This window comes from Ptychodera flava, chromosome 13 (genome assembly GCF_041260155.1).
Source record: "Ptychodera flava strain L36383 chromosome 13, AS_Pfla_20210202, whole genome shotgun sequence".
Taxonomy (NCBI): domain Eukaryota; kingdom Metazoa; phylum Hemichordata; class Enteropneusta; family Ptychoderidae; genus Ptychodera; species Ptychodera flava.
The window spans coordinates 20,787,661-20,802,570 of NC_091940.1; the positions used below are offsets into that span (position 1 = coordinate 20,787,661).

Here is a 14,910-nt window from a genome sequence, read left to right on the forward strand (position 1 = left end):
CATTTGAAGTTTTGAATGCGATTGTTTTGGTACAGACTGTAAAATGTCTCACTGAATGTATAATCTTGTTTGACTGAAAACAGAGTTGAGGTTGTGCACAGTTTACAAATACGTAAGCATATTTCAAGAAGTCAAACAACACAAACTTATTTTCATATCAAAACAAATTTCATGAAAAAAAGCTCAAAAGAAGAGTGCCACATCAATGAGGTCTTGGTGTGGGACAAACATTCAGTTCGATGGTAAGGAAAACAAACCATTGTACGGCATTTCATCAATATCATAATACAATCACAAGAACTCGTTACAAGGTCAAGCACATCGAGTCAGACTTCAGATAAACATGTATTAATATTCGGTCAAGAATTCTTTTTATTTCTTACAATAAATCAGTATAAGGGACAAACGCTCATTTACATGCAAATATAAATTTCATAATAACAGATGCATAAATTGCACATTAATATTAGTGTCCATGTCATGATATTTTTTTGCAAATCATCTGTATACTTATGCAAATTAAACTCATCAGTGTAATTTTTTACTTTACCAACTGAAGCTGATTCTGATGTTTCTGTATGGCAATCTGAGTTTGATATTTAGAATATTGCCACACACTGTGCTTGTTGCACAAATGTTGTTTCACATGCCAATGTTGCATGCTCTCTGAGTTATGTTCTATGCAGAACATTCCAATGCTGAATCATAAAATAATGTTGGCTCACTTGAAGCCCTTTTCATCACATTTTATTGCCACTGAAAATTTTCAGATCGCATCCATTTTCAAAAGAGGGTTCAAAGCAGACAATATCATCTTTTAAAATCTCTTTTCAACTTTTTACTGAAACATTTATTTCCATATATATCTCTCTGTAAAGAACAAAGTAAAACGTTTTATCTTCAGAATAACATATGTCAACAGCCATCTTCACTCGATGTGTTTGGGCAGTTTGAAATCAGTCCACAGACACGGACTGACATGAATTTATCAATAACATCCTCTGTTCAATATTAAATTACTTCAGTGTTCTGACAAATGTACAAAACTAATACTTGTGTAGATGTGTTTACCCCAATATGCAGCATTTAAAAAGTATTGGCTCAGCCTAACCCTTTCAAATCTATGGTTTGGCCCAAATGCATCGTTTTCAATAGCGAGTGTGGACCTGGCTACAGGGATATAGGGTAAACAGGTGCAAATGGTAACATTTCTTCTCCTTCTTCCTTGAAGTGTGCCAAAATCTGATAATATGTAATCATTGACAAATGCATTCTGGTCCAGACTACAATTCAGGTAATCTCAACACCATTAAAACATAACATATAGATACCCTGTGCTGACTTTGGGAAGTGGAATCTAAAACTCTCTTTTTGAAAACAAACAGAAAAATTGCAAAATTCATCCGAAGTTACAGATAAACATTACGGGTGAGTTTCAACAAAGGCTTAAAGAGGCATCTTAGCCAAATTACCATATTAATAATTCTTCATAAATAAAAAAAATCATCTGATATACCATATATATCTGCTTTGTCTTTGACAAAAAGTGAGAAGTTTGACCATTTCATTTGAATACAATATTTTTGTTAATGTACAGGAACATTTATGAATGAATTCTTAAAGTACAGTAACACTTCTGCTGTTCCCTACTAAGGCCGAACAAAAAATAGTGTGCTGTTCCAATAACCCGACCTACCCTATTTTTTACCTGCCGACCCTAAACTTTTTAGAGCTACATATAAACACGGCAGTAAAAAAAAGAAAGAAAAAACCCATAAAATCACACGTTTGTTACTTGGCATTTGATTTTTGCTTGAATGAGGATGTGTCTCTTATGTCTTTTTTTTCTATATATGTATGATACATTTTTCTGGAAATGTGGTGGTCAGTGTTTGACCGCCCTGAAGCCCTAAAAAATGCATATTTAAAAATAAAAATATTTTGGAACAAAAAAATTTCCTGCCGACCTACCTACCCTATTTTTGAAAACCATGTTATCGGAACAGCACAATTTATTATTTTTTGGCCTAATATGGCTGAACAGACATACACCAAGTTAGGGCCCAGGTAAAATCAAAGAAACAAAAAATTACTTTTAACCAAGCTTTAATACTGCCCCTTTTAAACAAATAACAGAATGTTCAAAAGTGTCAAATATTGTTCTATTCTTCGCAGCTGTTCCTCAGAAATCAGTATCAACACTTACTTAAGATGACACAAAATGTCTTTCTTAGGCACAAAATTCATAAACGATAAGCTGTATGGATGAATAAGAATGAAATGACAAGACAGCATTTCTTTGATTTGATGACTGTTCTCATCTATATTCGATGGGTTGTCACAGTCTTTCTTTAACATATCTCAGTCTGCTACAATCATAGATGGTCACAGCAGAAAATAGAACAATTATTAATCATCATTTAATAAAAAAATTACAAATTCATGATCAGGATTGCACACATTCTTCTTCATACATACACAGATGAGTTGGTTTTAGGGTGAACTTCTTGTGAAACAGTATTGCATGGAAGACTGGGACAGAATCGAATCTTTCCAACTTTCAACGATGGGGGCGCTACACAATACAAGTGAGTTAGGCCTTTGCTATTAAAGTACAATTTCTTATAAGACAGTATTTGACTAGCATGCATGGTTGGGGGGTCAACCTTGATCTGAAAATAGCAATACTCTAACAGGACAACATTTTCCACTTACGTTCCCCCATCTTTCCAAACATTACCCACAAAAAGTATCAATAATGCTAGAATATGATTACATACACAGAGAAAAATCAAGCCTAATGTAAGGAAAGTGTTTCACAAGTGAAGGGTAAATGAAAACAAGTCTCTCCTAAAATTTGATTGTCTCAATGTTCAACGCTGAATCATGGTTGACAGCACCATTGTCAACTAAATCCTTCCAACATCTATAGTTTGTCTTCAGAATCTTTACGGGACCTGCAGGAATTCAGTAAGGCGGCGATGCAGCAAAATGACTCAAAAAATAGTGAGCCATTTTACAGAGATGTCAAGCAATTCAGTGGTTGATTTGCCTGGTAACATAGATAAAATAGGACCTGATATCACATTTGGATTTTCACTACTGACATGGAAACTGTTGTACCGATGGAACCATTACATAAACAACTGTGTTAAAGAAGTGCCGATGAAGAGGACCAAAATATTACTTCTGTCACAGAATCATGCCAGCAAAAAATTGATTTGTTGAATACTAGTACCATAATCAATATAAAATACTTTGATGACTACACGCAAGAACTTTGTACCTATCTAGCCTCCTATCTGTGTACAGTTATTCAAAGAAAACAGTCTCTATCTGTTCACTACCCACCCTATTCCTCTTCATTGATATTTTACTGATCACCAACATGGAAGATTATTGCACAGACTAAACAAATTATATATAATGCGTTTTTGTAACACGAACTTGAAGCGTGTCAGTGTGTACCTGTAGCTACCCCTCTCTGATCTCTGTACAGCATTTCAAAGCAAACCGTTCAGATCTGTTACAGTGGTTTGCGTTTAACCATTGGCAATACAGAACTAGCTATGAGTCGCCAACACTGTCAGGCGTAACTATTGTCTAGGTGGTAATATCAGTCAATAACAAACAAATAAACTCTGCAAAAGCTGAAGCATTGTCTGGAAGGAGGTCATGCGTCGTCAGAACAACACCACATATCAACACTGACACATCTTGCCAGAACCCATCATTTGCAAGCTTTGTTTTTGCAGATCTGGTGTTGTTGTTTTGGCTATGTCTGACCTCCTTCAAGACAATGTGTCAACTTTCTAAGAGTTGATTTCTTTGTGGTCTTCTGTTATACCCACCAGACAATAATTACACCTGACAGTGTTGGACACTCCTCAATTTAGACGATATGTCTAGTTCTCATATTGCAAACAGTTCACCGCAAACTACTGTAATTGCCAACCTTAATCTTCTACAAAAGTAACTGCCACCCTGAGCTTTGTTGCCATGACCACAGTCCCTCCACACACCGGAGGGACTGTGCTCCAACTAAACAACTCATCGACAACCTGGTGACTGGTAGCACAAATTCATGAAGGATTACGGCAGATAATTTACATGCACTTTTTCTATTTGGATCACTACAGTCCATCCGTCCCATACACAGATGGACTGTGGAATACTATGTAGAGATAATAAGGATTTAGCTATAAGCACACACTGACACAGCTCAGTCTTGTGTTACAAAAACGTTTGATACTTTTAATAAGATATCATGTTATAATGGTGTAGCCATTTGAAGGTAAGGTCACCAGGTCATGTGAAAAGATAATTTGAGGTAGAAAGTGTCTCTCGGAAACAGTTTTTGTGACATTAAAAAATTTACAACACTCTCAGTGACTATTCAAGTCTACAGTTTCTGCGGTGGGTTCATTTTGAAGCCTGCGATGTACATGAATTTTTCCCTGTCTTGTATTTGGAGTAAATAGGTAGTCAAAGTTTTCCCAACAGAATTACCATATCATAATTTCAGGTAATTTGATTCTCTGTTGGGCAACTCTGATTTTTATTCTAGATTCTGAAAGAGAATGGTCTAAAGGTTACACAAGGAAAGTTAAAGCTGAAGTTTTGAAGCTTTCTGTTCAGAGGCACATATTAACTAACTGTATGTCGGATATATCTTGATAAATATTGGGCAACACAAATTTCACTGAAAATAAAGTCTTGGGATTGAAACACCTCTGACAGAGAAAGTCTTCCTTCTTCATCTGTGACAGAAATTTGACATTTGAATGCTGATTACATGTAAAGTGTCAAGTTTGGAAGCTATCATCATCTCAAAATGAAACCCTGGAGCACCTGTTCAACACAGTACAGTAAAACGGTTTATACATCATACTGAGCATTTTCAATCATACAAATATTGCAATTAAACTGGCAAAAGCAGAAATAAATGTTGTGTACATCAACAACAGTATTATCAACTTCATTCCATTTCGGTAACTTCCGATTCATACATTCTCACTCACTCATACTCTGCACGTAAAGTGTTGAGTTAACACCCTGCTTTGATCAAAAATATTATTACCATGACAAAGAAAGGCCGGAGGGACTAAAAAATATGAAATACTGTTGAAAATTTTGGTCAGTTTTAGAGAAAATGTCCTGACATAGGCATCATCATCATCATCATCATAAACATCAAAGAGATGTGTTGGCGTAATTTCGTCTTCCTTTGTGCATTCTAGCATCAAAGATTTCTTCATCTTCCTCCTCATCATCTCTGTCGTCCATCAGCATCTGAAGAGCATCTCCATTCTGCTCATCCTCACGAAGGTAGTCATCCTTTCCCTGTTTGGCACTGTCTGTTGGTGAAAATCAACAATTTGGTGGTCAATTACTGATGACCTTGCCCAGTTTCTTCAAGCCTTTTGATGTGATGATTTGCTGCAATATTGAAGTTTTGAGGATATGTTGAAGTCATTTTTGCATCAAAAGAAGAAAAATTCTATGTGAGGTCCATGATTCCAAAGGACAATATGACAAATATAAATAATGAGAGGTATACACCCTTCATGAAACTTTTCCATCCTTCATGAAACCTTTCACTGATGCAATTCTAGTGAAAAACAAAGATTTGAGACTTAAGTAGAATATAGCCGATCACCATTGCAAAGGTACAATAAATATCAGGGCTCGAAATTAGCGGTAGTCCCGCGTCAACAGACTACCAACTTTTCTCTGGGACGACCGAAGTCCATGAAAAGGTAGCCCACACGGACAAAGACTGAGACCTGAAAGTCAGTCAGTACTTGGCATGCCGTACCCGGTCTGTCACTTTTGGACGCGGCGACGAGCTATTAAAATGCAGTCAAACCCAGCTGGACACAGAAAGACCAGACTATGACTTTGTTATGCAAATTACAAGGATGACCGGTGCGGCGGAACTTCGCAACAAACTTTCAATACCTGAACTGATGTACTTGAATGACAGGCACAGGAAATGATGGCCAATGAAAACGCATATTCGTTGCATTTTGATCATAATGTATCAATCACAATTCTATGGAAATTATGCCTCCTCCCTATAGAAAGCCCACAGTCTTTTTTTAGCCCTGCTACAGTATGTCTCAGTGCTGAGAAGGTCATGTCATTGTCATTACGACTATCAAAATTTACATACAACTCTGAGAGTAAAACGGCAATAGGTCACTAAACTTTTAAGTATCACTATCGTCCATTATACCTGCCTGTTTCTTTGGGTATTAGGTGTGCAGTATTCACATCATATGTTTCGAAAATTCACTTATGGGCAGAATCTAGAAAAAAGCCAAATATGCATGGGCTACCAGCCATTGTCACTGGGCTACCAACTTCAGAAAATGGTAGCCCAAGTGGACTATCAGGGGATAAAGTGAATATGCAAATTTGAAAGAAATATGCAACGTATACATATGCAAATATGCATACAAAATATGCAAATTTATGCATAGTATGAATGGCATACCATGCTGTGGTGAGCTCACTTACCTTTTGAACGGAGGGCTTTGAGCAAGACATGTAGGGCTATGCCACTCAGGCAAACAACCATTCCAATACCATTGATGAAAGACAACTCATCCCCAGCATAGGTAGTCGCTAAATAAAGTGTGCATATTTCCTGTGTATGAAGATGAAAGAAAGCTTTAAGACCAAAGACAATATTTCCTCGCACTGTTTTCACATAATATTTGACAACAATGGACGAATCAAGAAAACATACACAACCACCCCTATGTTCACGGTCCCTCCACAAAAACCGTGCCATGTTCTTTATCCAGTTTGAGCACTTAATTTGCCTGACCACATCTGCAGTCAACATTTTAGAAAAAAATGCGCTTGAGTCTAAAAAGCCATGCTTTAACTGGGTTAAAAATATGCATGCAACACACTTGCTACATTCAGTGATAAATCTCTTTGACCACATTCATTCTGGAGAGTCCTCATGGTCTTCAAATTGTTGACCATGATGCCAAGGTCAACTCCAACACAGTCAGAAACAAAACTTTGTACAACCAGGTCACATGGAAGAAGCAGAGATACCCGTCTACTGAAACGTGAACTGCTACAAATAGTTACCTTGAAGATGCCAGCGATGGAGAGGGTGAGACTGGACGTCTGGGAGACTAACAGGTACTCTGATAAGGCTAACACAAACGCTAGGCCAGCACCAAGCGATAATTTCCCCATGGAAGCCGCAAAGACCTTGCCGTCTGTGTAGGCAAACAGCATGTCTGTCGATACCACTGAAACCCCTGTTTTGTAGTGGAGAAACAATTACAGTAAGTCATTTTAGTTTATCAGAGGTTGGTTACAGTTATAGGTGTCTGTTTGGGAAAGGAAAGTCCTCTGTATAGCAAAACAGGGTGTAGACATGGTCCCTCTATCATGTGTATCATATAAAATACTTTGATGAAGAGAATATAATGTATTTGTGTATATGCATATACCTATTCATCATGTACAAGTAATTTTGTAATATACCAGTATTTGGTTGTGCATACTACACTGATTTTATCTTTCACCTCTGAACTATTCATATATCCCAAAATGCATTGTTCTTGATATAGCTGACTGACCTGACAGGGGACTTAAAAACATTTTCACTTAAAAGTAGTGATAGCTTAATATTGTAGTCATGGTATGCCATCATGACTGGAAACCATGTTTTGCATTTTTATAGGCTTTTAAAATAGGTTACGTTATCTGGCAAAATAAAAATCGAGCAAATGTGAATGAAAACCTTCAGAGAAAGGAAACAAATAAATGCAGCTTGTCCGTACCTTCAAATGCAAGAGCCAATGGCAATAAGCCGACAATCATGATTGGTTGTAAATGATACACCATATCAACTGGATTGGTTAAACCTAGGCAAAAGTGACAAATTGGTTTGTTAAAAGGGTGTTGAACATCTTCTTTCAAATTTGAAGAAAAATGCCACTTGCAGTAGCCAGGGAAGGGGAGAAGCTAACAGGTCAATCCCCTCAATGGCTAGAGAAAATCTGATGTGAGTGAAAATGGCTACTCACAATTTTAGTGATCAGCTGGTCAATTTGTCTGGTGTTCACTTAATGAACTCACCAGCTGCAGTCGCAAGTGATCACTTTCTGTATTGGTTTTTTTTTCAGTGGGGTCAAAGGTCATGCATTGTCAATCAAGCTTTTGGCTTGTCTCTGCTACCTCCATTCATCAATATACTGAATAGTGTAACCGATTTCTAGTAAAACAAACTGAAGTCAAACGCAGGTGATATCACACTCAAGAGCTGAAAGGGCTTCACCAACTTACCTATTTCTTCTTTCTGTGTAAGCATCTGAGCTAGCGACCATCTCACACCACTGAGCATGGACGCCGCCATGACCAGACTGAACCCTACCATGTTGAACTGAGTTGACTTATATGTAAATAGAAATAATCCTCCGGCAATCAGAACAATTACACCTATCTGAGACACCCTCTGAAAGAAATAATGAAGGAAAATGTAATGGAGACAATATGAATTAATATTAACTGTGTGTGTATGTCGTAGTGAACAATACCAGTTTTCAATGTTAAAGGGATAAAGTCGGCCATTTTTCATGAATTTTGTTTGATATGAGATACTACTTATATTGTTTGACATGTTGAAAGATATTGAATTAATAGGTGACCATGCATATATTCGACCCTGGTTTTACACACGATAAATGAAACCATCGCGAAAATGAATGATCATGACCATTAATTCACTTTCGCGATGGTTTCATGTATCATGTCGGAAACCTGGGTCGCATACACGCATGGCCACCCATTCATTCAGTATCTTTCAACATGTTAAACAATATGAACAGTATACTTGTATCAAACAAAATTCATGAAAAAATGGCCGACTTTGTCCCTCTAAGTCTGATGAAATGATGTGAAAGGGGTAACAATTTAATATGGGAAAAAGAGGAAAATTTGAAAACAATTTGTGCTCTAAAACCATGACATAACACGAACTTATAATCCCTTTTTAACAACCTGCACATGAAATTCTGTAATGCACATTGAATCCTGTAACATAAAGCAATATTTTTTTTCTTATTTATATTTCAATGTAACAGACTACACAACTTGTGAATGAGAAAGGAACACAGCTTCTACAATTTATAATTTATCTGCGAAACAGATTCATCAAGTTGAAAAAAAAAAAGCAGCAATATATTGATACCATATTAGTGATCCTATTTCGTGTGAAACATGCTCTGAAAGATTGATGTGTTGGCATTAAAGGTTTTCAGGTGTAATTTGCTCAACATATGCTTCACATACACACTCCATTGTTCACGCAAGGAGCTTAAGCGCTTTAACCAGCCGGCACGACAATTCTACATACATTACATTCAAACTACATGTATAACCATATTACCATTACAACAATTTGAAAATTTGAGAGAAACGACTTATAGCAAATCTGTATTTCTCCTTGCATTTTATATCTTTTTTCCATCAAGCCTTTAATCCTCTTTCTCCCAAGTTGTATTTATTTCTATGGTAGAAAGAGGATTAATTACAAACGTGTCAAAAAATAGGTAATTTACTCATATTTATGCAAAGAAAGGACATTTGCATTGATATGAGTTTCACAATTGAGAGATATCAACTGTAGTTTTTAGTACAATTATACTTTCACTGGCAGTATACCTTTTCCAAGAAATTGCTGCAATTCATCAACGCTCCAAAAATAGGTATTCAATTTCATTTATGCAAATTATGTGTCACTTTGTCAGTGACGGGAAAGGTTATTGCAAAACGATCTGGCAGACATTGGACACTGTGAGGACTGATCAATGTCATTATGCTTTTCATATATGTATAAGAAAGTTCAACAGCTGTGTTTGGTTAGAGTCAAAGCTTTGTTTAAAACCCTTTGAGCGCCCTAGTCGATTTTTGTCACCTTCATAAATTGTAGCCCAAACAATTTTGTCAGATTTTTTCTAGAGTTTTGATCAAAAACTGTTTTCGATAAAAAGTGATATCCATTCAGTGCAAAACTGTCCAAAAAATTACAAAAAACTTCAAAAAATATTGGTAAAATTTTAAACTAAAATTTTGGCGGGAAAAATTACAGCACTCAAAGGGTTAACGTCATAGCATCCAATACTCTGTATGGACTTTTTCAACGTTGGCAAGCAAACAGACAACAGAGTATGCTTGGCTGAATGGAAATGTGTGCTATTTCCGTGATTATTTTTACCATATGACCTTAAAGTGCTCATACTTTTAAAGACTGACTATGCAATTTTTCAAAATAGTAAAATTGCTTTTAGTGACTACATGATGTCTCCATTTACAAAACAATTTTTAAATTTCAAAATCATCAGATGTCATAATATTTGCATGAGTAATTTGTGGTATGTGCTGTACATGGCCTTGATAATACCATATTTACTAGTAAAAGGCACAAAAACAGTTTGCCCTGCATATCATCATGAGTGCTTATTTTGAAACTTGGCCAGCAAGCTGTGGCCAGTCTTCAAGTACACACTGCCCTACCAATTTTATTTTCAAATCTATTACACCACATTTTAACTTTGCATGCTTTTGACAGGGTTACACAGCAGAAGACTGCAAACAGTTTTACCAAGCCATGGTCAGTGAAATAAAGCTGGTAAGGGTTCAGCTTTTAGTATTAACAAATTGAAAATCAGCAAAGTAGTCAAAATATCATGAAATCCCCCAGTGAACAATAAAGCACTGAATAAATCATGCTTGGATGCCCACTACCAGCAAATGTGACCAAACCCTGGAGTATACAATATATACTACTTTTGTTAGAGTACATGTACAAATAAATGGCTGACACCCCTAAATTTGCCTGTTTGGCATGCCTTAGTAATGTTTCTGTATGTGACAATATATTGACTTTATCATAGAAATCCTATTGCCAAACACAATTGCTCTATTTTCATTATTGGAATCTCTTTGTTAAAGAGTTACATGCGACAGGATAATTGTGAACCTGACATGTTATATGTGTCTGCCTTAGTCCCTTCATCTATGCACACAATAAAACATCATTAGACCACATTTCAATGAACAGGACTTGGCAAGTAATCTAGAAGCAGTATTTGTAACAGTATAATTTGTACATTTAAAATTCCTACAAAGTTTCATGGAAACCTCAGGGAAGAGACACTGCACACAATCTTTAAACAAAATTTACAGATTAGGAACATACTTATAATTTTTGCAATCAAAAAAATCACGTCTGGTTGAAAATTCAGTAAATTCTCAATGGGATTCCAGCTCACAACGTACGGCACCTAGTCACCTAGCATTAGCAAAGAAAATGCTAGCAAGACCAACAGACTCCTTGACAAAGCAACTGCCTCAGTTGAAATTTTCTGAAGATTACAATGATGATAACATAAGATATAAAATACTTACAAATTGTTCCAGTTTAAATATGATTGCAAAAATGAGGATAAACACTATAGCGGAAGACTTGGTCATTGTGTAAAGTGACACTGTTATGAACAGGAAACTCCAATTGGATAAGCCAATATCTAATGATGTCGCTAAACCTGTGAATTGAAGAAGAATTATATGGTAGAGTATGGCCGAGCAGGTTCAGTCATTTTACTTGGTAATGACTTAAAGGTGAAGTCCTCTCTTAGATTTAAATACTCAATGCCGTCATTAACCCTTTGAGTACCAAAGTCAATTTTTGTCACATTTATAAATATAATGTAGAAATTTTTTTTCAATTTGAGACAATTTGTTCAGATTTTCCCTAAATTTTGATCAAAAACTGTAGCCAAAATGTTATGTCCATTTCGTCCAAAATTATCAAAAAAACTAAAGAAAAAATTAATAAAAATTGGAAAACTGATGCACAAAAATTTTGGTGGGAAAAATCACAGCACTCAAAGGGTTAATACTGTGGTTTCAACCACGCAGCTCATTGACGAGCATTCAACAGTTACATCTGTTACCAACTTTCATCACAAAATAATCACAAATAACATCACACGGGCACGGCACATGGGCACAATAAGTTCCACTTGGGCAAACCCGAGTTGTTTATCTGACTTATTAATTACTGATGAACCGTTTTTTATCCAAAAGGCAATTTTTTGCCTCTATCACTTTATATTTCAAGCATCACCATCACCATACATACCTTGTAACAGTGTCATCTGGTATCGTATTGTCAGACATCAAATATGTTTTCAGTTTAGATGACACAAACTGACTGCTATTAAATATTAGCATGTACATTGTATATGACTGAAACACATAAGTGTACATCAGTGGCTATGTTTGAACACAAGCGTTTATTTAAGAGCACTACATGTACGCCTGTAAATGTTGTCAGTTTTCTCTCCTCTGATTTACTTGACAAAATGTATAAAATCTCCAGTCAAGTATTGTCAAAGCAATCATGTCAAATACATATGAATTGTTACAGGCTAGCCAAGGACACCATAAAAGACACGAAAACAATCCAACTTTTACAGTGATGGCAGGCAGCTGAGAGTTGCCCATAAAGAATATTTGTTTATATTAGTCATCCACATCTACTGCATGTGTACAGATGCTGATTAAAAAATTGATCAGGAAATTTGTCCGAAAATGGAAAAATATTAGGACTTAACATTTGATCAGTAAAGGCTAGTTCAGACTGGCAGATCAGTATAATACCACCTGTCCAAAATTATGGTAAAACTTTAGTAAAAGATTTCATCAGTTTGCCTTATTGCCAACAGCAATCTGAATAACCGGTATTTTTTGGTACACAGTACTTAGGGTCACATTCTATAAAACTAACTCTATGTCAGTTGGCCAAGAATGCACCATTTACACTTACAGCTGATTTGATATCCTTGCATTCAACTGCAGTCCCTCAATACTCTGCGGGACACTTTGAAGAACTGCAATTCAACAAACTGCAATAATCTTACCTGTTGGGGCTACTCTCCGGAGATAGAGTGACCATCCTAGGGTCACTGGCTTCTTCTTGGTAATGCACCACGTAATCTGTCGCACTATGAATGCTAATATGAACTTTAGAACTAAATGGTATATGGTCACTGTCAGTGGGTAGTGAAAATTCTGTAAGAATAAAAAGTGGGAAAAAAATCATTAATGTTTAACTTACAACATCAAGTGTAAGTACAATGAACTTTAGAACCCTGCGGTACATATAGTCAATGTCAGTGAGCAGCGATAATTCTGTGATTTAAAATTCTGATGGAATTAAAATGAGGGAAATAATATAAGTAAAGGAAAATCAGGTCAGTGATGTGAGATTTCTTTAACTTGCATGTCTAATTTTCACTTTCACCTTGTTATTTCTTTTTCTCTATGGTTAAACACAAAAGAACCTTCATTGAAAGCAAATACTTTATAGAATCATGGAATTATACTCAAATCCTTGAGGTCTACGCAGCCTTCAGACATCATATTTTTGTAGTATGAGTGACAGAATTCCTATATAATGTCCATGATATGATTGTCCATTAATTACTTTCTACGTTTTTGGCAGAAATTTTGTATTTACTTTATTACATTTTGAGAATTCTTCGTATTTTTTTAATTTATAGTTTCTTTCAGTTTTTTTATTGAACATCACTTTTTTGTTGATTCATGGGGAGGGTAAATATGCATAGAGTTTGACTACAATGTCTCCTTGGATGAGATCTTTACAATTTTAGGAAATATTGCGGCCATTGTAATCATGATGGGACAGGATTAGGTTCCTCGGGAGACAATTTAAGTTTTTTTTAAGATTAGAAAAGAAATTTCAAAATCGCTCCAAAAATGGGAATGTCACCAAATATCTCTTTCTTTCCCAAAAGGTATCTGTGATGTACTTGTTTTCTATGTGTGGAACTTTGTTTTGTAAAAAAAGCACTAAAAATACACCTGCATGTGGATCACAACAAAATTTCACACAGAACACAGCTGTGAGAATTAGTAGCAACATGGAGGTATCTCCATGGTTTATACAATTTGAAAAAATGGAAACCGTAGAAAAAAACATATGCATATATATATGCATGTGGAGGTAGCACAGATCTGTGTGCTACCTCGATGGTATATACGTTGTTGTTGACTCACCCCAAACAACCATTTATTGTAGAATGTTAAACTGATGGAGAAACAATAATAAAACAGGATGAGAAAAGTTGTCTTTACTCCGAGCAAAAAGAAACCATAGTAGACGGATCGCTGTATCTTCTTTGGGACGACCTTCCCCACGCGAGATTCGAAGATCCTCTGACTTCTACCAGGAATGTTCATTTTGATAAAATCGCAGTACTGTTCGTATAAGATGTGAAGCTCACACAGCTAATGGCTGTGTCCTCTATGGCTTGGTCGATACATTGTATATGATATGGGATGAGTCAAATTCCAAAGTACAGCAAGGCTTTTCTCCTTGAATCGAGGGAGAAATTCATGCACTCCGGACCGAAGAGAACATTCACTGTTTGATCTCTTGACCATGTTTTCAACGCTTGAGGTTGTCACAAGTGCATCACATATGAATTGTTGCGAGCGAATTCAAAGCCGCAATAAGATAAATAGATATGACAGATTGTACGCGAAGTGAATGCCGTGCTATCTAGTGACTCTGTACTATGCAACATACGAAATCGCCACGTTGACCGTCCCACAGCCCATCGCACCTCTCTATCAGAAACATCACCACATGACAACACGCCGGCTGAATTCACTGACTTTCGAAGAAAGTGGTCTTCCGGTGTCGATTCCTGTCCGCGCAAAATGTATAACAATCAAACAATGGATCGTCAACACGATTGATTACATTTTACTGTAACATCGCCTGGGAAATCCACGATCTCTACAGCATTTCGAAGTTGGCTGGCTTCGAACCCGGAAGTTGACCTC

At 36.3% G+C, this 14,910-nt stretch overlaps 1 protein-coding gene across 1 annotated transcript; it reads right to left on the reverse strand.

The window, feature by feature from the left end:
* Positions 1-354: 354 nt before the first annotated feature.
* Positions 355-14,909, reverse strand: LOC139147778 (solute carrier family 35 member C2-like). Its single transcript, XM_070718979.1, has 8 exons — positions 14,119-14,909; positions 12,960-13,110; positions 11,443-11,579; positions 8,320-8,488; positions 7,815-7,898; positions 7,111-7,286; positions 6,523-6,652; positions 355-5,357 (listed from the first exon to the last, which is right to left on the reverse strand). The coding sequence occupies exons 1-8, from the start codon at positions 14,299-14,301 to the stop codon at positions 5,194-5,196; spliced, it is 1,194 nt and encodes a 397-aa protein (XP_070575080.1). The 5' UTR covers positions 14,302-14,909; the 3' UTR covers positions 355-5,193.
* Position 14,910: the final 1 nt, after the last annotated feature.

What these genes read in the sequence shown, in the direction of transcription:
- LOC139147778 (XM_070718979.1), bottom strand. Translation starts at nt 14,301, where the DNA reads ATGAACATTCCTGGTAGAAGTCAGAGGATCTTCGAATCTCGCGTGGGG. An exon ending in TATTTAAACTGGAACAATTT is followed by an intron (nt 8,489 to 11,442) that starts GTAAGTATTTTA and finishes TATTTCTTTCAG; the next exon opens with AGGGTGTCTCAGATAGGTGT. An exon ending in TACACAGAAAGAAGAAATAG is followed by an intron (nt 7,899 to 8,319) that starts GTAAGTTGGTGA and finishes ACTTTTGCCTAG; the next exon opens with GTTTAACCAATCCAGTTGAT.